This window comes from Canis lupus, chromosome 14 (assembly GCF_048164855.1).
Source record: "Canis lupus baileyi chromosome 14, mCanLup2.hap1, whole genome shotgun sequence".
Taxonomy (NCBI): Eukaryota; Metazoa; Chordata; class Mammalia; order Carnivora; family Canidae; genus Canis; species Canis lupus.
In genome coordinates, this window is record NC_132851.1 from 7,011,800 (window position 1) to 7,035,674 (window position 23,875).

Below are 23,875 nucleotides of genomic sequence, written 5' to 3' on the forward strand. Positions count from 1 at the left end.
AGAAAAAGGAGAGAATGCGATAGGTGCATTAGACCAATAATTGGAGTTCAATAAAGGAACTTTACAATTAACATAAAGGTTTCAGGGAAGTATTGGATAAAATAACTCTTTCTGGGGGCTTTCACCGATGATTATAGAAGTAGTTGTTAGCTAAATTTATTTTTACTTTGCTTCTTCTTCTTTTTCTCCTGTCTTGCTCATTGTATTCTTTCTATTTTTCTGTTTTCCATAAATATCATAAGGTTGTTTCTAAGGCTGTCATAAACTCAGAAAGAGTACCTTAAAGAAAGAATAAAATCACTACAGATTGAAATTGTCTTCTGGTATAGACTGGCTCCTACTGTTTGTGGGTTTTTTGTTTTGTTTTGTTTTGGTTTGGTTTTTGTTGTTTTCTGTTTTGACATGGCAGTTTTGGGATGGATAGTGGCAAGCAGGAATTGGCCCAATGGGTTATGATAGGGGAGCATCATTTGTGCACCATTTCCTAGGGATTTTAATATCCTCATCTTTAAAATATAAGTTGAAAATATTGTCATGAATAAAATGAGAGTTAATTTAAACTGGTATCTGATTCATAGAATATTTTGTACTTATGAAAATTATAAATATTCTCATGAAAACTTTTTAAATCCCAAATTGAGTCCTCATAAATTTGAATGCATGGGAAGTACTTACCCAAGGAATTAAGAAAAAACATACAAAAGTAAAGAGTTAAAAATGGGGAAAATAGTCCTAAGAGGAAAATATACCTCTCAAAGGGTAAGGAGGAGGAAATTAGAGACCTAGAGAGATGGATATAGAGTAAACATATTAGGAATGATATGAATGAAATTCTGAGGTGGGCTACTAAGAGGATCAGGAGACAAGGTTGAGTAAAGGAGAGTACTGGCAGCGGAGTGTGTAGTATAGTTGGGATGACACTGGCAAGAGAACTCAGGCAAGTGGGAAAGTGAATGGAAGGAAAAAAGGAAGCTTATATACCATTGTATCAACTATAATCTTGTGTCAGAATCTTCTGGACTTACCAGCATGGAATAATCAAAATATTCTGGCAAAACTTTTTTCCCTTCGATTTGATATGAACTATGGGGTCTAAATGCTTCGATTTTGTTATTGGTTAGCATTCCTATGAAAATGATTGATCTTGGGGCAGCCCGGGTGGCTCAGCGGTTTTGCGCCACCTCCAGACCAGGGTGTGATCCTGGAGACCTGGGATTGAGTCCCACGTCGCGCTCCCTGCATGGAGCCTGCTTCTCCCTCTGCCTGTGTATCTGTCTCTGTCTCTCTCTCTCTGTGTGTGTGTCTCATGAATAAATAAATAAAATATTAAAAAAAAAAGAAAATGATCTTTAAATATTTATCACTTTTGTCTCAGTAAGCTACAAGTCTTTGTTAGGAATCTCAGTGAATAAAAACCACTTTGTCTGTCCCCACTGCCCCTCCACAATCTCTCCAAGACTTATTTTTTTATTTCTTTTTAAAGATTTTATTTATTTATGAGAGACACACAGAGAGAGGCAGAGACATAGGCAGAGGGAGAAGAAAGCTCCCCATGGGGAGCCTGATGTGGGACTCAATCCCAGGACCTTGGGATCATGACCTGAGCCGAAGGCAGATGTCTGACAAATTGAACCACCCAGTTACTCCTCCAGACCCATGTTTAAACTTGAAATTCAGGGAACCAAAAACAGCAAGAACTTTCTCATCTTTCCCCACACTTCAAACATTGGCCTTTCTCAGTACTATATAAGTTTATTTGGAATCACTTAAACGAATTATTTCCTGTGCCATTACACCTCTGGGGAAAGCATTCTTTTAGTGAAGATTAAGCAACTTATTGAATAATTGAAAAGAAATTATAGACCTACTAAACCATCAGCAATGTTTATTGTCACTATATATTTTATAGTGACAGCAATGCAGTGGACTCCAATAGCAAACACAATGAATTCTGTTATTTTTGTAATACTGTAATTCACGTAGGAGAAGTGGTTCACAATTTTCTCAATCTATCTGTTTTAGTATAGTGCCCGGAAATGCCATGGATGTAGGATGCATTTGGTATTCAGTATTGTGAGGCACTAATCAGCTAAGTACCGTAATCCTCCTTACAGGGTACATTCTTACTTGACCTGGAGCTATATCCAGCCACATAGTAACAGCATTAAAGAATAACCTTTTTCTTAACAGGCCCATCACTACAGGATTTTGTGACTCCATCCATGAATGAATGTTGTTTTATGTGTTTATGTTTTATTTAATAATTCAGTTTTGAAATAAAATGATTGCAAGCAAGTAGAGACTTTCAAATCATCTGATTAAGGATGGATCCTATGATTTTGCTAGAGCTAGAAGGATTAAATGAAAGCACTGCCTGGCACAGTGTTGATGTATTTTTATCAACATGATGCTTCATGCTCGACAGATGTGCATTGATTGAGCAAAAGGTAAAACTAAAAAATGTATTAGATGTTGTGATGTGATTTGTAAAAAAAAGTTTGGTCTTTTTTGGTGTGTTTTTTGATGAATATAAATTGTTTGATTTATTAGAAGCTTCTTGTAGGAATTCTAGGCATGGGAACTATATATTTCATATTTTATAGGATCCTATATTTCTGTTAAATCCTGGATTTAATGTGTCTTAATTGCTTTAAATTTCAGAATTTGATTACAATGTTATGTTTAAACTATATGGTTAGAGTTGTATAATTGAATTAATGAACTATCATTTTAATTGATTTAGCAATAACCATGCTTTATAAAGCTTTTAAAAAGATGGAGTTTTTCCCCAGATTATTGGTTCTTCAAATATTATTTCTGTTATTTATAAGTGACAATCATTTAATGATCTCTACTAACAAAGATTATGAGTAAGGGATTTTCTCTATAGGTAGTGCTTAATTGAATAGCATAAATTTGAATTTGCAGAAATTAGTCATCTTCAAATTCTTTACTTTCAGTATCATGATTCTTAAAAATTATATAGGTATTCAGAGTTAAAAGTATACAAATATTAAAGCTTAAAGTTTCCATATAAGCATTCACTGTCCTTAAAATTGTTTTGAGATGTTTTATACAACCTATATTTTCAGAGGCTTGATGATTAGTTTGTAGTATATATAGTCAATATTGTAGGTGGTATAATAACACAAACCACACAGCATGGTAAAAGTTGTAAATATGAAAATAGAAACTATGGTGAAAACACATTGTAAATACAGTATGTAACTGAGACTACCTTTGGGAAATTGTTCAAAGTGACTTTAATTGAGAAATAAGTTTTTTATTTGGAGTTTCCCTATCAGTAAGCCTGATTTTTATACACGGAGCTTTAAAGAGACTAATTGGTAGACTTTCTTGCTCAAACTCTTATGCCTAATCAGAATGACATTTATAATGGAGTATACAGCTAGAATATTTAGAAACATTGAATAGTCTGTATGACAAAAAATTATAAGCAATGAACAGAAATGCTACTTATTAACTTATATTTTCAATATTTCCATATGTGATTTTTTTATAAACTAGATCTGGATAAGACCCCTGTGATATGGGGAAAGAGAGAATAACTTAACAACCTAGATTTCAGTAAAAAGAGGTAAGATGAACAATATTAGGTGAATATAAAGTGAATACAAATATATACTGATATTGTTATATCAGAAATAGGGATGAACTGATGCATAGGAGTAAAAAATAAGGACCTATATAATGTCACGAATATATTTTATTCTAAGGAAGGGCATAATTTTGGATTTTGCCTCTTAATTTCTCAGTGTCTTTGAAGGATTAAGGAAATAAAGCATCTTAAATAAATTGCTCCATTCTTCTGAATTATAAAATATGGGTGAAATACTGTTAAATGCTTTATGATTGCTTAGAGAATTGTACAATTTATCATTAAATTCTTTAACTATTAAATGTTTTCTACCTGATTATAATAAATGCTAAGACTTGCTTATAGAGGACAGTAGCAAAGGTAGAGATTAAACTGCTTGAATTTTCATGGGCTTTCTTCAGGTTCCGAAAAAAAATAGTGTCTAAAAACACAGCAGTTTTAATTTAAAAGAGAGTATATATAAAATAACTCATGATCTAGTTGGCAAAATCATTTGGCAGAATATTTTAATATTTTGGAGTAATTGATAGATTCTTCATTGTTTGGTAAGAGTAGTCATAGAATAAAATCTTGCCTTGCTCCTAGCATAGCTTTAATATAGTACCTGAAAACACATTTTTTAAAACTTTATTCTGTGTTAAGTAACAGTGACAATAGTTATTCCAATTTCAGAAGTCATGAGCACTATTCTATTTTTACTTAAATCCAGTACAAATCAGTCTACAGTATGATTCACATGCTTCAGGCAAATTTCATAATCTCTAGAAAATGTGATTGTTGGAATTAATATTGAATTCAATATTTCTAAGGTATGATTTTTCAAAAGCACTTAGATGACTTGTTAAGTGCTAATTAATAATAAACTTTCTTTTGAACTGAATTCTATGATAAATATTCTTTTTTATCAAACAAATAAAATATATTTCCTATATCATAAAGGCTTACTATATTCACTTTATTTATACCCTACTTTCAGAAATTTATGTTAATTCCTCAGGAAATGAAGTGTTTCTTTTCTTACCCCTACCTCTGTTCTATAATAACAAGTGTGATGTTAAATATATTGTGAGAAATCCTTAATGTACAAAGAGGTTTTGTTCTAAATGTTTAATTGTAAAGTGACTGGCACTCTAAATATATTTTTCCAAAGAAATCATTTAATAAGCAATTGCTGGATTTTGAAGCCCAACAACAAAAGTCCAATGAACATATAAAATACACTACTATAAAATAGTTCCTTCCTTTTACCTATGCTGGGTGCTATTACTGCCAAGGGAGCAATAGGAGAAAGAGAAGAGCTAGACTATTTTAGCCCATCAGTGGGTTTGAGTGTAGAAGAAAACAGCCTATCATGAAAAGTAGAGTCATCTAAGGGAGAATGAATCAGTTCTTTAATTTGACAAATGTTTTTCAAGTACCTACTACGTGCCAGCTTATATAGATCCAGGTTGCTGCTCCTCGTGAACCTCAATGTTTTAGAGTATTGTAGACATTCTTGGATAGTAATGGACACGATTACCTAGGGCAGAGGTACTGTGAGGAGGAAAGGCCGTTGTCAGGTTGAATTGCCTTCGAAATATCCAATTTCCTGCTTCACATTTTCTCAATTTTTTTACTTTCTTACATGGCCTTAAGTCCCACATGTTAGAGATTAATTTGTATTAAAAATCTTAAAGCATATAAGTATTTTTGATAATATTATAAAGCCAATATACATTCATTCTGATTTAATCTGGTTGTTTTTCTTTTGATTCCCAACTGAGATCAAGGACAATGAGGAAATGGAATTTACTCAGTTTGAGAGCAGGAATTCTTTTGCAAAGGAGGGGTACATGAAAAAGGCTTGGTTGGCTACTTTTAGGTGGGTTCTAGAGATGAACTATCTTGGAAAAATATTTGATTTAGTACAACAAGAATTTAGTAGATTTTATATTTTATAAAACAGCTTTAAGTAAAAAAAGAAAGAAAGAAAATAATAGCAACCTAATGATAATAACGAAAACATTTCCAATGAAGTTATATATTTTATAGAAATGGGCAACACTCCATGTAACTACATTACTCTAGTCAAATGTACCTTTTTCAGGAAGACCTTTCTTACTGAAAGTAGCACCCTGAAATTAGAATTTATTTTAACAATGAGAAGATGGTCAAGATGGAAGAAGAGGAGTGGGAGATACAGGCTTCTAGTTACAGAATGAATAAGTCACAGAAATAATAAGCATAACATAGGGAATGTAGTCAAAGATACTGTAATAGCGGCTATGATAACAGATGGTAGCTACACTTGTGGTGAGTACAGCGTAACAAATAGACAATTTGGATCTCTATGTTGTACACCTGAAGCTAATGTAACATTGTGTGTCAACTATACTCAGGTAAAAAAAAAAAGTTTTAAAAATAAATAAAGTTTTAAAAAATTGTTTTCTTGTATACCATTATAAATCTGAGAAACACTGGAATCTTACTCTTGGAGAGTATCAATTTCTTGATATTAAATTTGGTTTATGAATAATCTATATTCTTGGAGACAAATGTATTTATTAACTTAGGTTGGAAAAAAGTAAGATACCAGAATGTATTTGAAATTCCTAACATAAAGTCTGCATCTAATGGAGGTTAGATGGTCAGTTTAGAAGAACTGATGTAGGGCACTTGGGTGGTTCAGTCAGTTATGTGTCTGCCTTCAGCTCAGGTCATGATCTTGGGGTCCTGTGATAGAGCCCCATGTTGGGCTCCCTACTCACTGGGGACTCTGCTTCCTCCTGTCTTTCTGCCTCTTACCTTCCACTCCTGCTCATGCTCTCTCTCCCTGAAATAAATAAATAGAATCTTTAAAAAGAAAAGTTAAAAAAAAAGAACTGATGTAATTGTTTATTCTTTAGAGTTCCCTAGAGAAATTCTCTTTTACCTCAGTTTTTAAAATATAGTCAGTAGATATAAGTAGACAGTTAATGAGATGTATGTTGAAAATTGGCAGCAGTCAGTTATTATATCTTGCCAGAAGTATTATTTTTTGCTATCCTTAAAGCTTTCATTTAGGCGTATTAACTTGATGAAGTCATGGTATCATTATTATAAGATCATAGCTTAACTGATTGAGCCACTCAGGTGCCCCACGTTTCTTTATTCCTAATCTATATTATAATATGTAGCATTTAGATCTTACCTAATACATATTTGTTAAAATAATATATAAGTTAATGTGTATAAGCTATGTTTTTCACTTTAAAATACAGATTCTCAAAGATTAACCAGCCATCTAGGTCAAATAACTAGTTAATAACAAAAGTAGGACTAAGAAACCCAGATCCCTTGATTCTGTTCTTCTTTTTTAGGATAATTGCCACCATGCTAAAGTATTTTTTTCTTTAGTCATATGTATAAAAATGACAGAAAAGTAAAATGAATTATGCATAAATAGATACACATATAAGATATTACGTAGGTCAATACTATAAAATTTATTTTGAGTGCTCTATTTTGATTGTCTATTTTAAAGTATAGGAGTCTATGGTTTTATGTAACAATTATAACTGAAAAGATTTGTTTTTAATTCCTAAATGTTTTATATGCAGATATAAGATATACATGTAAAAAACCCCCAACACATCCACTTGCCTAATCATAAAACATTTAGAACAGACTATTTCCTTCATACTTTGTAATACTTTTGCCTTTATGGTTCTAGGGTAGAGTCTATCTGGCTATGCACTTGTGTGACACTGAAAGGTGGAAGAGTTACAGAAGCCATTATTGTAAAGCAGCAGTTGTTGGCAGGCCCACAGGCTGATGTGAAAGTCTCAGTGGCTCCTGGCAAGCTTCTGTTAACTGACCACCCCAATGCTATAGGCAGCTGAGATAATTGGTGGCAAATTCCCAAAGCTTGAAATTCATAGCAGCTTCTCTAGTGAACATTTTGAGAACCCTTGTCTTTGGTTCTTCAGGCTAAGAACAGCAGCATTAACTTCTTTGGCCTTCATGGCTGGTTCAGTTGTGTAGTTTTTGATTACTGTATTAAAATCCTTTCTACTTAGAAAACCTGGAATGACTTCTGTTTTTATTAACAAATCTTAATTGATACATTGGCAGGCTTTATTTCAGATATGGAGGAAAGGATTTGGTGACACAGGAGAATCTATTTTATTTATTTATTCATTCATTTATTCATTCATTCATTCATGAGAGACACACACACACACACACACAGAGGCAGAGACACAGGCAGAGGGAGAAGCAGGCTTCATGCAGGGAGCCCAATGTGGGACTGGATCCTGGGACCCCAGGATCACACCCTGAGCCAAAGGCAGACGCTCAACCACTGAGCCACCTAGGTGTCCCAACACAAGAGAATGCAGAGGAGAAGATGATGTTGCTGGGTTAGGTCATTCCACATTATCCTTTCTCTGCTCATGCTTTTAGGCCCCCAAAACATAACATGTAAGAAATTCACAATGGAGCTAGCTAATGTTGGTCATCTTTAACTTCAACTGACCTCACTTTTTATTATCTCCTGTTCATGTGTCCTGGCAAAAATCCCCATGACAAGTATTCTGAACTTCTGTCATCCTCAGGAATCCAGGTCACTGCTTTTCATAGCTAGTGGTTGACATTATCTGGGTTCATACCAGAAAAGAGGACAGTGTGAATATTTTGTTGATGAAGGGTATTATGCAGATGACAAGGTTCACAAGGTTCACTATGTTCTTCCAGTGTTAGAGGGGCAGGTTGAGAACTTAAAATATGGTCTCTTCCTCTGAGGCTAGAAGGAAGTATGAGTGGTTAGATATGAAGACAAAGGGAAGTATTGAGCTGGCTTTAATTTCAATGAAGACAGAATAAAAATAACAGTCTCTTCTGTTTCCTACAAAGACTTTGTGTGTGTGTGTGTGTCTGTGTGTATGTGTGTGTGAGAGATGAATAAGTCATTATTGTTGGTATTTATTTAAATTGTTTATCTCAAGTTAGAGCAATAAAGAAGAGTTGTAGATACAATGATAAGATGAAAATTTGGATGAACCAATACCAGGAGTGATCTAGGTAGCTGATGATTGAAAAATGAATTTTTAAAAAGATTTTATTCATTTATTTATTTGAGAGAGAGAGAGAGAGAGAAGGGGAGCAGAGGTAGAGCAAGCAGACTCTGCACCTAGCATGGAGCCGTGGGGCTGCATCTCACAACCCCTAGATCATGACCTGAGCGGAAATCAAGCATCAGATTCTTAGCCGACTGAGCCACCGAAGGGCCCCTATGAAAAATGATTTTTTAGAGCCAGTATTTAATTTTAGTCAGAATGTATTCAACTAGTGAGCCAAATCAGTTTGGCTTCACTATGTTTTCAAGTGACTTCATATCAAGATATTAGGAATAGAGTGTCAGGGGGAACTTTTCAGTTTCTGAATAGCAATTGGGAGATTGTCAGTATATTGAGCCAAGCAAAGAAATTACAGTGAAGTCCATTTTGCAGCAGCAGTGTATGATGCTGACTCTCTTATTTCAGCACATAAGTATATTCCATATGTAGTGTGTCACGCATTAAAGAACAATATCAAAAGTACCTTTAAATTTTCCTATTTGAACTGAATAAAATATTGGTACAATTTTTGTTATGGCATGACTTTAAAAAGAAATGTTTTAAAAAAGCAAAAGAACTATTTGAATTTAATTTGTCAACCCACAAGTAAATTAATAAAACGTTGAGTTGTTTGGACGTTGCTCTTCTCATCATTCTTTTGCCTTGCTTACTTAGGACACGAAGTCCATCAATATCCAGAGATCAGAATAGAAGATACGACCAAAGAGAAGAAAGAGAAGAATATTCACAGTATGCTACTTCAGATAACGCCATGCCTAGATCTCCATCAGATTATGCTGACAGGAGGTCTCAGCGTGAACCTCAGTTTTATGAAGAGTCTGACCACATAAATTACAGGGACTCCAACAGGAGAAGTCATAGGCATTCCAAAGAATACATTGTAGATGATGAGGACGTGGACAGCAGAGATGAATATGAAAGGCAAAGGAGAGAGGAGGAATACCAGGCGCGCTATCGAAGTGATCCGAATTTGGCCCGTTACCCAGTAAAGCCGCAGCCCTATGAAGAACAAATGCGTATTCATGCTGAAGTGTCCAGAGCAAGGCATGAGAGGAGGCATAGTGATGTTTCTTTGGCAAATGCTGAACTGGAAGACTCTAGGATTTCTATGCTGAGGATGGAACGACCATCAAGGCAAAGATCTATATCTGAACGTAGAGCTGCCATGGAAAATCAGCGGTCTTACTCAATGGAAAGAACTCGAGAGGCTCAGGGACCAAGTTCTTATCCACAAAGGACCACAAATCATAGTCCTCCCACCCCCCGGAGAAGTCCAATACCCATTGATAGACCGGACATGAGACGTACTGACTCATTGAGGAAACAACACCACTTAGATCCTAGCTCTGCTGTGAGGAAAACCAAACGGGAAAAGATGGAAACAATGTTAAGGAATGATTCTCTCAGTTCAGACCAGTCAGAGTCAGTGAGACCTCCACCACCAAAGCCTCATAAATCAAAGAAAGGAGGTAAAATGCGTCAGGTTTCATTGAGCAGTTCAGAGGAGGAATTAGCTTCCACACCTGAATACACAAGTTGTGATGACGTTGAGATTGAAAGTGAGAGTGTAAGTGAAAAAGGTAAGTGCTGTCTTCTCACCACACTTTCCCTGGAGTTGATTTTCTTAAGGGCTTTCTTTTTAGGTTGTATTTGTGATAAACATTTAATAGATATTACTATGTTTATTTTAAAAGATTCTTAATGGTGCCAGTTATGTGAAGAAAGGTTCAAGTTTTAAAAAGTAACTATCTTCTGTTGTTCATGAGGAAGAGAAATCTACTGATTTTTTTTTTACAAAAACTGTTTTGTTATTTCTGAAAATTTTCTTGCATCACTTATGGTATCTTAAAAAATACCTATTAGGTATAGTTGTAAAATAACATCTTGTGTGTGTTTCAAAGTATTTGTTATAGAATATCTGAAATGTTCCTCAAAGTATAAAGAATGAAATACAAACTATCCATAATCTTTTCCCCCAAATATAACCCTTGTTAACATTTTGTTTTTTTTTTCCCTTTTTTCCTATGTGTGTATATTTCACATATTTATAAAATTGGTATCATGCTAAACATAGTTTGTATTCTGATTATTTTCAATTTATATCATATCATTAACTTTTTTTCCAAGCCATTAGATGTTCTTTAGAGATATGTTTTTGAAATGACTGCACTTAGTAGTCTATCATATGGTTGTAGCACAAACTAACTGTCCCTTCATTTGGGGGCATTGCAGTTGTTTCCAATTGCTAGCTAGCACAAACAATATTAATGGTTATCTTTACATAAGAATTTTTGCCTAATCCATGAGTATTTCACTAATATATATCCATGCTTTGATTCTTATAAGCTTTTGGTTCAGAAAACCAGCTTGCTTTCCACGTAGGCTATAACACTCCATACTCCTGTCAGAAGTTAAGTTATCAGGTGCTAAATACCAAATCTTTGCAGTTGAATAGGCTACAAAAATGCTATCTCTTTGTTATTTTAACTTGAATTTGGTTGTGCAGTTGCATGTTTTATATTTTATTGGTGTTTGACATCTTCTATGAATTATCTGTTCATTTCTGTTATTTCTTCTGCCCATGTTCCTATTGGGTATTAGTGTTTCCCTTATTGATTTATAAGAGCGTTTTATGTGGTTAGGATTTATATCCATTTAACTGTCATCTTTTTCAAATGTATTTCCCATACTGATGTTTATCTACTCATTTTCTGTGGTCATTTGGAAATACTGAATTTAATATAGCTGTCTTTGCATCTTTGTTTTTTTTTTTAACCATTTCTTTTATCCATAGATACTCTTTATTCATCCCGAAGTCCGTTACATATTCAGCTGTGTATTTTCTCATGTTTTTATTATTTAATTTTAACCTTTAACTTTTTAATCATTATGTAATTTATTTTGGCATATGCCAAAATACACCTGATATGTGAGTGTCTAACATGAATCCCCTCTACCACCCACCCCTGCCCACCACACACACAATTTTCTGACACCATTTGGTGAATAATTTATTTCTTCATAAGAATCAACAGGACATCAATAAAGGAATTCAAGAAGGCAGCTAGATATGAAATTAATATGGAATTTTTTTGTGCTGTACCAAAATAGTTAGAAAAATGAATGAAAGGCAGTTCCCATTCTGAGCTAAAAACAAGAAATGTTGATTTAAAGATAACTAATGAGAAATGAGGGGTGCCTACATGAAGAAAGCTATGAAATTACTGAGTGACATAAAGAAAGATAGTCATTGAGTGAGTAGATTCATTTCATGTTCCCAATTGGGAAGGCTAAATATTGTAAAGATGCATGTTCTTTCTAAACAATGTCTTGGGGTTAAGGCCCTAGTAGTTATAGTCCCCACTGGTGCCTATATTTTTATTTCTACAAGTTAATCTGGAAGGTATGCAGGAGAAAAAAACTTAACTTTTTTTTCCCCTTCTATGCCTTTTAGGCTCACTGGGGTGGGGGATTGATGAAAGATTAACAAGAGAAAAACAAATTTATTCATCACTTGCATTTTGCATACATGTGGGAGCTTTCAGCTACTGTGAAACTTAAAGGAGTAGTTAGAATTTGTGCTCTACAAAAGAATAATAGATTTTTAGAGAAATAAGACAAAAAAAGGAACTTTGAGTTTCTTTCTTTTTTAAAAAATTTTATTTATTTATTCATGAGAGACAAGGAGAGAGAGGGAGGTGCAGAGACACAGGCAGAGAGAAAAGCAGGCTCCAGGTAGGGAGCTTGACGGGGGACTCGACGTGGGACTCGGGACTTGATCTGGAGTCCTGAGGATCATGCCCTGTGTCAAACGCAGCGCTAAACCGATGAGTCACCTGGGCTGCCAGAACTTTGAGTATTTGGGGTAGCAAATCATGGAAAGGTTAAGTGTATGAGGGAACCAAAGGGAAAGAAGGGCTAGCTAGTAAAGTTTGTTACGTAGACTTCTCCGGAGCCATGTCTTGCCTGATAAGAAGTAATTAACTTCTGTCCTTCCTTATAGAGGGCAAGTGGGGGATACCTTTACAAATTTATGTCCTGCTTTTAGGCAAATAGAGGGGAGGGCAGGCAGCTTTTCTTGTGTTTACTTCTTCTCAATTGTCCCATATTCAAAATAACCCCTATTCCAAATGGCATATTAAAACAAATAAATGGGGCAGCCCGGGTGGCTCAGCCCAGGGCGTGATCCTGAAGACATGGGATCGAGTCCCACATCGAGCTTCCTGCCTGGAGCCTGCTTCTCCCTCTGCCTGTGTCTCTGTGTCTCTCATGAATAAATAAACAAAATCTTAAAAAAAGAAAACTATAAAAAATAAATAAATAAAACAAATAAATGATAAGAACATAGAAAACACCACAAAGCAAAAGGGAAGAGATCAATTATTCAACAAATGGGCTTGGGGAAAATGTATATTTAGTGAAAAAAAAGAAACCAAATTAGAGCCTCATTTCATACAAGTTGCACTGAGATTATAAACAATAAGAAAATTGTGTTTATTGAAATAGAAAGGTATAGAAGGAGAAACTGCAGATCTTAATTTTATCATAGGACATATAGAAAGTTTATTTCCCAGAAGCTGTAATATTTCCTTAAATATAGTTAATAACCTTTAGTTTGATTGTTTTCCATTTGTCTGAGTATATCATAATACTAAAAGTTAAGAAAAAGATATTGGTTTATCTTTAGTGAATTAGTTTAGTTCATTAATTCTGCTATTCTCTGCTAAAGTAATGCCTTCAGTTTTACCACTTAAAGTTGTAAAAAATAAACTTAACTAATGTTTGAAAATTCCTCCTAATATTTAAAGAAGTTTTATCAGCAGCAGTTTTTTTTCCTGTGTGCTTATATGTGGATGCATCATTTTGACTAACTTTTAAAAGATAATTATCTCTTTGCTTTATTATCCCTAGGCTAAATGATCTCAAAGAAGGTGTTTTAAAGCTGAGCCATCTTACTCATTGTCTGTACATTTTTGTCTCTTTTCATTCTTGTGCACAGCCTTTCAAAAATGCGCAAAGCAAGTTTGTATCAAGTAATGTAAAGTGTTAACCAGCATTGCATAGATAGATAGCACTAGTCAGCATTATTAGTGCAGAAGGATTCTTTGAGACCCTTCTATATCATATTTATAGCTTTAGCTACATAGCAGGATCTTTCCTGATTTTTAAATAATAAAATTCTATAATCCACAGCAAGTGTATAGCTTTTTTTTCTTCACTGTCCTATTGGTTAGCCTTTTTATTTATTTATTTATTTATTTTTAACCTAACTTTTATTGGTGCTCTGGTGCTTTGGCTCTTTTCTTATTCATTTGTCGTTTGTCTCTTTGGATAGGTCTAATTTTAAATAAGCAGAATTTCACCCAAATTTGTAGGTGATGTCATTTCTTCATTCACTATGTTCTCTTAAATAATGCTGATAATTACAATCTATGAGTGACTGGGCCATTAGTATGAAACAGTAATAGGGTTTTATGGAAAGAGCCTGGCTGTGAAATTCATTAACTACATGATCTTCTCTTAGGTATTTAACAATGTCTGTTTCCTTATCTATAAGTATAAGAATATGTAATTTGTCAAATAGTAGATATTAAAGACACTTTTAGATTACTTATTTAATGTTTTATGATAGTCAACAATAGTTATGACTTCTCTGAGACAGCTTTCAAGAGTTTTAGCTGAACGTGTAGTCATGGTTATGTGGATTATGGTTATTTATGTTGATTTCACCTCTTCCACAATCTGCCACATGTTGAACTAGGCTTATATTTTTAGCCTAAGAAGAATATACTTTTTAACTTGTTGAGATATAGTTTTGAAATGTAAATGCAGTGTGTTACTAAATACTAGACACCTATTTATTCCTTTTTTGGCCAAATACTTCTTAGTGTTTATTATTTGCAAGATGTTGGATTGGCTCTAATATAAAATATAGACATGAATAGGACATGTTTTCTACCCTTAATAAATTGAGAGTCTAAAATAACTAGCATATAAGCCTGTTGTATTATAGATACTGTAGGACTTCAGAAAGAGAGGCATTGGTTATCTCCACTAATTTTGCGTGATTTCTATGTTTTGTGACACTAATTACATAGTTATGTTGTCAATCATTTGCTCAATCACAAGGATTCTGTTTTTGTTTTTAAGCAAGTGAGATCATTGTGAAGAGTTTTAGTTTCCCTCGTCTTCCAAGTTCTAACTTGGTTGTTGCAGGTCTCTTTTGTTTTTCTGTAAAATCTTGAGGAACTGAGCTGGTAAATGTGAGCATACATCTGTGTGACAGTGTCCTGAGTTATAAATTATGAAATGTTTGATTTGATTATTAGACTCTGGAAAGTAGCACATCCTTTAACTTATTTTTGGGAAGGAGTGAATAGAGGTGTGCAGGTGGAGCAATTTGGAGAACAGATCCATGACAGGAAAAAGAAGCGATGGACTGCAAATGTCCAAATAAAAGCACGAATCTCAAAGTATTAAATACAAATGCTGAAGATATCAGCTTTATATACGTCTGAATTTGGGTGTCAGTATCAATAGTGAAATTTATCTGATTGTATAATCTCAAGTTTCTTAAAATGTTTAAGTAATTGATTCACTGTGTGTGTTTATAAGGAAAATAGACTACTGAAGTTCTAGCCAATATTCTTTAGGAATCTGAAGAAAATATTGATTTATGATATTTGAGACCAATTAAACATGTAAGGAATTCTGAGCCAAGTGGACTAAAAAACTTTTAAAATAAGTTGTCATAATGGGAATATTTAAAATTTTTTCCTTTATCTTTTTTATTACTAAGACTTCCGCAAGTAAAATTTTTAAAAGTTGATGACTGATTACTTTCTGGTGTATTCATTCCATCTGTTTATAAAATAATTTTATGGCAAATAATTATTCCAATTGTAACATGAGTCTTAGGGCTTTACTATGGGATAAAAAAGAACTCAACTGCATCAAAGTTACATGGGAATAATTAATCACTCTTGCTCTCTTAGGCAGCATTATGAAATTATTTCATCAATTTTTTTAAAAAATAAGATACTTCTTATCCGATGAGAAACCAAATTGCAAATATATATTATGAAGCTGATCTCAGACTTGAAATTATATAACATAAATATAAACAGATTAAGAAGTTAAACTGAGAGTTAACTTGTAAAGTGCATAACCAGAAGATAAATTTACAAATGGAAATAAAGAATTCTTTGTTTCCTGATAAATTGTAGCACAATGACTGTTTAAGATGGCCATTCTTGGGGCAGCCCAGGTGGCTCAGTGGTTTAGTGCCGCCTTCAGCCCAGGGCCTGATCCTGGAGACCCAGGATCAAGTCCCACGTCAGGCTCCCTGCATGGAGCCTGCTTCTCCCTCTGCCTGTGTCTCTGCCTCTCTCTCCCTCTGTGTCTCTCATGAATCAATAAATTAAAAAAAAAAATCTTTAAGATGGCCATTCTTTCTCTTTGCAAAAATACTTTTTAATTATAGATGAAACACTATGTTAAGCATTTGCCTAAAGAAAAAGGATTATTTTAATGGAAAATATAGTACCCAACATATCATATCTTACAAATTTCAATTTGTGGGATATTTGAGATGGTGCTTAGCTAGTTGAATGAAAAATTAAAAGCAAAGTTAAAGACTAATTTTTGAACTTAGTTTGGAATATAGAAGTCTCTGTTAAATTGGTTTAAAATTCAATAGATTATGTTTAGATATTGATATTTACTACAGCTTAAACATTGATTATGAAATTTACTCAGTAGATAGAAAAATATGAAGGTTTATGAAACACATATTAATTGATAAGAAGTATAACAGAGCAAATTCCCAAATGGTGTTATAAATGCTGCACAAGCTGGGGATCCCTGGGTGGCTCAGTGGTTTAGCGCCTGCCTTTGGCCCAGGGCGCGATCCTGGAGTCCCGGGATCAAGTTCCGCATCGGGCTCCCGGCATGGAGCCTGCTTCTTCCTCCTCCTGTGTCTCTGCCTCTCTCTCTCTCTCTCTCTCTCTCTCTCTCTATCATAAAACAAACAAACAAACAAATACATAAATAAATCTTTAAAAATAAATAAATGCTGCACAAGCCAATTATATTTGAGTTAAAAAAGCATTGAAATAGCAGAAAAGTTGGGTCTAAGACTAATTCAGTATTTCAAGCAGTATTCAATAAATTCATTCATTTACTCATTCATTCATTTTTTATTTCATTCAACTAAAATATATTAAATGTCAGTAATAGTATTAAAATGTGAAATATGAAAGTATTTGTATGACCCTAGAATTGCTTTTTTGTGGAACAAGAGTAAGAACTTGTGCTGTAAATTTGATTCCATTTATGCTAGCTGGGTCATCCAAGAAGATTATACATGAGTTGGGCTTTTGTTTTTGTTAATTCATGCTAGAAGCTAGATCTATTTTCCTTTCTAGGATGTATCCATGAGAAGAGCTTTTTCAGGAAATATTTGGGGTATTCTTCAAAGCAGAATTCAAATTATTGCCATACATAACCCCATTATCCCTGGAACTGTGTATCTGCCTCTTTTTGTAGGGCTTAGCTTGGTTAAGAACTCTTTCAGGAGCAAATTAAGTGAGCCCTGATATATACTAAAGCTCAGATATGGACTCCTACTACAGTACAAGACTAATGTTAATTTTTTTAACAGAGGTTCCTACTGAAATACAGGTAAAGGTTTAACTTCTTAGAACTATAAGGTGCTCCTGATAATTTGTCTAAATCTTGAAATACATAATTATAATCAATTTTTAATGGACTGTTGAATAAAATAGTAGGATCTATGAAGATCATGAACTTTAATGGATGACTATGATGATAACAATTTAAAATAAGAACAATTTAGACTATATGTAAGATGAAGTACATCAAAGTAAGGATGTACTTTGAATAAAAGTAATAAGAGAGAATAAAAGATGTTAAAATTCTGGGTTAAGAATAAGTGGATATGAATGGAATACTTTCCAGTCTCTTCAAACCAAATGCATTTTAGTCATGACCATATTTTAGAAAACAGTACACATATTCAGAAATGTGGGTGTGTGTGTGTCAGCAGATTGAGCTCTAAATGTTATTCTTACAGATGATTCTATAAGCCATTTTATTTCAGCACATCCTGCCCTGTACATGTTGGAAATTTTTTAAAGAAAAAATTTATTTCCCATGGGACTGTTAACCTGTACTTTGTTGTAGTTGAAGATACTTAGGATTTAATTAACTTAGAATTTGAGTCTCGTGTCCTATTCTGGAAATGGCAGAAGGGGGCAGATTTCCAAATTTTACTGAGGAAGCTGGAAGTACCTATTTCTAATTTTGAACCTAAGATGCATTTTCCCAAAGAAATAATAAGTGACAATTAGTTATAACTTTTTATTTATTCGATTCTGCAAATTTAGGGAGCCAGTTCTAGGTACTAAGCTAGATACTCTGACCCTGTGTTGTAAAAGGCATACCATACATCTCGGCTTTTGTTTTGCTTTTTTAATCTGGGAAGTGTTTTTTAGTTCCTTTATTTTTGAAGGATAATTTCTTTAGATATAGAATTTTTGGTTGACAGTCTTTCCCTTTTCTTGCAGCACTTTGTATATGTCATTCTATTTTTTATTCTGGAGATAAAGGGTCTTGTGTGTTGCTGTTTTTGGTATATTCTCTTTGTCTTTGGATTTCAGCAGTTTGACTGTCATGTTTCTAGGTTTAAGCCTTTTGTGTATATCCTACTTAGAGGTAATGAAGCTTTGTGGATCTATAGATTAATGTTTTTCCTTAAATTTTGGAAGTTTTCAGTCATTATTTCTTCAACCAGTTTTTCTGTTGCTTTTTTTTCTTGCAAGAATCCCATTATGTGTATGTTCATATTCTTGATGTTTTCCTACATGTCCATGAGGTTCTTTTCATCTTATTTTTCAATGTATATTTTCTCTCTATCTTTCAGAGTGGATAAGTTCTGTTTTTCTCTCTGGTAGAGTACACTGATTGTTTCATCTGCCATCTCAGATCTGCAGTTGAAGTCATGTGTCATGAATATTCATTTTGGCTATTGCATTTTTCAACTTTAGAATTGTCATTTCTTTTCTTTTATAGTTTTATTTCTCTATTGGGAGTCCCTATTTATTGAGTCATTGTCATCATATTCTCCTGTGATTCTTTGACATGTTTTTTTTTTTTTTAAATACATTTTTAAGAGAACATCTGGGTTCATTCAGTGTTAGTTTCTTTACCTTTTTTCCTGGTTATGGGTCACATTTTCCTCTTTCTTTGCATGTCTCATAATTTTTGATTGAAAACTGGACATTTTTGATGATGTGCTGTAATAGCTCTGTTTTCTTATTCATTTTCCTGACAACTGATTATCTTGTCCTGTTTTTTTTTCTTTTCTCTTTTCTCTTTTCTTTCTTTTCTTTTCTTTTCTCTTTTCTTTTCTTTTCTTTCTTTTCTTTTCTTTTCTTTCTTTTTTCTTTTTTCTTTTTTCTTATCTTATCTTATCTTATCTTATCTTATCTTATCATCTATCTTATCTTATCTGTTTCCATTGTGGTGTATGTCCACTGATCTCTCTGCTGTTTGTTTTACTCAAATATGTGTGTGTGTGTGTGTACATGTGTGTGTCTGTGTATCCACCTTCCTATAATTCGCTCCCATGTCTGCAGAGCCAAACTGTTAGCCAAAGATTTAGGCAGAAGTCATGCTTAAGTATTTTGAGATTGTAAGGCTTCTATCCTCTACCAATCAATCTGTGTATGGTGTGGGGACACATTCAAAGTTCAGCCAATTCTCCTACATGCTGCATGACTCCAACTGTATAATATTCTGGAAAGGGCAAAAGTATGGAGACAGGAAAAAGGTTAGTGGTCATTAGGGGTCTGAGCAGAAGGAGGAAGGAAGGGATGAATAGGCAAAGCAAAGGATATGTTTTAGGGCAGTAAAATTATTCTGTAAGATACTGCAATGGTGGATACAAGTCATACATTTATCAAAGCCTATAGCATATACAACAGAAGAATGAATCCTAATATAAGCTATAGAATTTGTCAGTAATGATGTGACAATGTCAGCTCATCAGTTGTAACAAATATCACACATCTTGCACAATTGCAATTGTTAATAATAGAGGGAATTGAGGGATGAGAGTGGGGATATATGGGAATTCTCTGCTTTGAGCTCAATTTTTCTATAAAGCTAAAACTACTCAAAAAAAATTTTTTTAAACACAAGCAAACGACCAGGATTCTGTAAGTGTTCATAAAGACAAACCCAGACTGATATCAAAACAAACAAACAAACAAAAACAAAGTTCAGCCAGTTCTCAAGGCACTCTTAGGTTTCACTTACTACCACGCTCTTTTGGCATCTCCCCTGAACATGGTATGGTTTCCTAGTCATTCTGAAAAGTGTGGAGAGTTTATCTAGCTTCTTTCTGTGGTCTCTCATTTCCAGTGTCTCCCTGTAACATTTCTGGTTGGTCTGCCTTTACCTTCTGTGGAACTACAGTCTTAGACTAGTAAAACTGCTGATTTTCTCTGTTTCTCTGTTTGTTTCATCTTGACTTTGTCTCTTCTATGGGTTATCACTCCCATGGGTTTTCAGTCTCACCCCAAATCAAATAGCAGAGGTCTGATAGCAGAGCTGTTGTTTTTCCCAGACAGCACCACACTGATAAAACTATCGATCCTTTCTATAGACTCTGGCTTTTGTATGTACTGTGCCAGAAGAGGGTTATAGGAGCAATACCAGGTAAGCAGATAACAAATGTCTATTGTTATTATCTGAATATCTAGAGGTTTTTCTCAATTTTTTATGTGTCTTAGATTTCCATAGCTATGCGATTGTTGTTTTTGATAATTTTGTCCAGGCTTGTACTTGGTTTTTTGAAGAGAACTATTTAGTTGATATTTCGTGCCACTAACCCAGAGACTCTTCCTTTGTCATGATTTTGTGAGTGTGGAATTCAGACAGGATTCAGTTGGGTAATTTTTCTTCTTCATTTGGTGTTATTGAGTTCAATTGGTGAAATTTAATTGGTAGAATGGGCTATTCTGGAGGGTTTAAGGTGTCTTTGCTTATATATCTGGCACCTTGGCAGGCATGGTTGGAAGATTACTCCAACCATGGGTTGGGATTCTGAATCAGTGCACCTACATTTGGGCTCTTCAACATAGCTGTTTCTAGGACTTTTTCTACGGGATGGCCCAGGGCTCACAGAGATAGACTTAACCAAATACTATTTATTTTGACCTAACTTTGAAGTCATGCAACATCATTCGCACCATATTCTTGGTTATAAACAAGTTACAGTAAACAAGTTACATGATATGGAAGGAGCCTATAAAAGGGCATGAACATTATGAGATATAGTTCACTGAAGGACCATCCTTGGAGTCTAGCTACCATAGGGGCTATAATGTGTGATATGTAGGGATTTTTTGTTTTTTCTCATTCCCATGAGTTTATTCTTAAGCCTCTTCTCTAGGTACATTTTCCTCAATCTTTCAATTTTTTTCTTCCTAGGGCCCAAGTCTTTGTGTCCATATATATTCTTACCCATAGCACTTCTTTTTCTACACAAAGGGGATGACCAGATATACCATCTAAAACCCTGTCTATTAAGAGGATTTTCCTCACTGTTGTCTTCAAGACCATCTCTGAGTCAGACAGCAGCAGTCTAGTTTGGCAAAAGAAAATTTTTCTTTTGCTTTGGGGAGCAAAAATATTTATAAATATAAATATAAATATAAATATAAATATAAATATAAATAAATATATATTGAGCTGACCTATCAATGAATCAGGCATGAATTTTGTCTCCTTTTTTCACAGTCATAATGGCCCCCATATATGGCCATAGATGTAAACTGAGAAAGAGATGCTGATATAACAATAGTAGTTGGTGTGTAAGTCTGGGCTACCTGCAGACAGAGTTTACTTATATCTCCTGGCCTTACTTAAGCTCAAACATGGATGCATCTCTTCTGTCTCATAATGGTTTATTGTTTGACATGTCCAGCCTTTTGATCTGTTGAGCCCAGGAGACCCTAGCTTATATCGGGCACTTCTGATTGTTTGGATACTTCATCAAATCTTTGTCCCTACCAAGGCCAGGAGCATACGAGGGGCAGTTTTTTAAGTAGTATATAATTTTCCACTGCAGGCTACATGGTCTTGATCCACAAACCTAGGGATGTACATCTTGATTCCCCTATTGAAGCTTGCCCTAAGTTTCACATGGAATCTTTTCCCACCATTGATGCTTCTAATAGCACACCTTCTGTTGTATCATATAACTCAAGTGTCAGGGCTGCTCGCACTATAGCTTGAACTTAATCTAGAGCTGCTTCTTGCTCTGGGTTCCATTTGAAGCCAGAAACCTTCTATAATTATTGGTAAATGAATTAAAGCAGTATTCACCAGTGTGGATTATGTTGTCTTCAGAATCCAGAGGCTGTCTACCAGGCATTGTGTATTTTTCTCATTGGTGGTAGGTGCAAGATATAATAATTTTTCTTTTGCTTTGGGGAGATGATCTACCATGCCCATGACCATTGGGCTCCTGAATCTTTATAGAATTATCTTCCACTCTTTGGAGATGTGCATAAATAAGGTCTCCAGTATAATAGCTACTTCTTTCTCGCTGATACAGTGAGTGAGTCAATGTGATGTTCTGTGGAGTGTCCTTATGGCCTTTGTCTTTGAGAGCTATATTATGATAGAGGGCAGTAGAGTTAACATAACCCTGGGGAAGACTAGTTAATATGTATTTTTGTCCATCCTGAGCATATGTGAATGTTTCCAGTCTTTCTTGATAGGAAAGGGAAAAAAACACATTTGCCAGTTCAGTGGCTTCATTTCTTATATTTGAGTCTGTATTAGTTGTCTCTAGGAAGAATACCATTTTGTCATAGCAACTTCGACTGGGGCTACTTTCTTGAGTTTATTCCACTGTCATTTTCCAGGATGTGTTGATACTTGTTTTTTAGGTGCCACCCTGGTGAGTTAAAAAGAGGAGATAATGTGAACCATAATGTTTGCATGCTTTGTTTTTGATTTAATCTTTGCTGGTTGGGGAGGGCATTATCAGGAGCTTCCACATGACTTTTCCCATTTGATATTTTTTAACCCACAAGCCAAGGAACATTAGTTCTTCCAAATACCAAGTTTGTCTATTTGGGGACTGCTGCAATTACTACTGTAACAACTGGACAATTTGGAAACAACATCTGTAAGGGCAATAAAGACAGAAAGACTTGGAAAAGGAGAAATTAAGTTGTGAACAGGTGCTTCAACTAAATCCACAGGAATTTGAAGCTGGAGATGACCTAATTAGGAAAGCGGTCAGGAGGGCTGGATATGGCTATTGCCTGGGGAGGGTAAGGCAGGTCTTGGCCAGGGTATGTGTATTTCTTGGGTGAAGGACTCAGCTACAAGCAGTGAGCATGTAGCACTTGGGACAGCTTGAGGAATGAGTGTAATTATAAATGATACATAGCTACATCCAGTAAGATTTTTTTTTTCTCAGAATTGTCCCCTTATTTTTATAAGAGGGATATTACAATTCTACGTGTCCTTTACTCATATGCCCTTTTGAAACTGAGGGAAAATTTTCTAGAAGTCTTCTCTGCAGACATACATATATATGTATATATGTATTTCTTCCCAGCATGTTTTACATGTTGGTAATGAGCATTGAACACTATAGCAGGTATCTAGGAATTTCCAAGACTAATGGTAATATGAAACTGTCACTGAATAGAACAGTAGAACAATATTTTAATATTGTTAGAACAATAGAACAATATTTTATTCGTTGAGAAACCTTTAGACAGGCTACTTAAGTGATTATTATATCCAATAAGTATAAAACATTTTTTAAATATTGATATCAAAGTGTAACGAGCAGTCTCCTAGTTGATTAATCTTTATTTTCTGTCACATACAATACTATTTTACTAAAAAAGATTTCATTATATTATGAAATAGTCATTTACAAAAAATTCAGTTTTCAAAATAATGCTTTACCTTTACCCCAAGGTAAACAACAGAAATGAATTAAGGCTTCAGATTCAAATATTAGTTTGTAAATATTATGTAAAATAATAAATGTGTTTTTTGTATGCCAAATGAAAATTTCCCCTTCTCTGCCTATTTATTAAAAATT

General features: G+C 34.3%; 1 protein-coding gene and 1 long non-coding RNA gene across 49 annotated transcripts in view; one reads left to right on the top strand and one right to left on the bottom strand.

Moving 5' to 3' along the window:
* The window catches only part of RIMS2 (regulating synaptic membrane exocytosis 2), a 581,405-nt gene that overhangs the window by 239,024 nt on the left and 318,506 nt on the right, over positions 1 to 23,875 (top strand). For all 48 annotated transcript variants that reach the window (XM_072774146.1, XM_072774140.1, XM_072774145.1 and 45 more), the window contains one exon: positions 9,370 to 10,295. In XM_072774146.1, coding sequence (XP_072630247.1) covers positions 9,370 to 10,295 — 926 coding nt within the window. The remainder of the gene's footprint in view (positions 1 to 9,369; positions 10,296 to 23,875) is intronic.
* Positions 22,277 to 23,875, bottom strand: part of LOC140603676 (uncharacterized) — a 94,249-nt gene continuing 92,650 nt past the window's right edge. Inside the window, exon 3 of the long non-coding RNA XR_012006626.1 lies at positions 22,277 to 22,705. This is a non-coding gene — a long non-coding RNA (uncharacterized lncRNA). The remainder of the gene's footprint in view (positions 22,706 to 23,875) is intronic.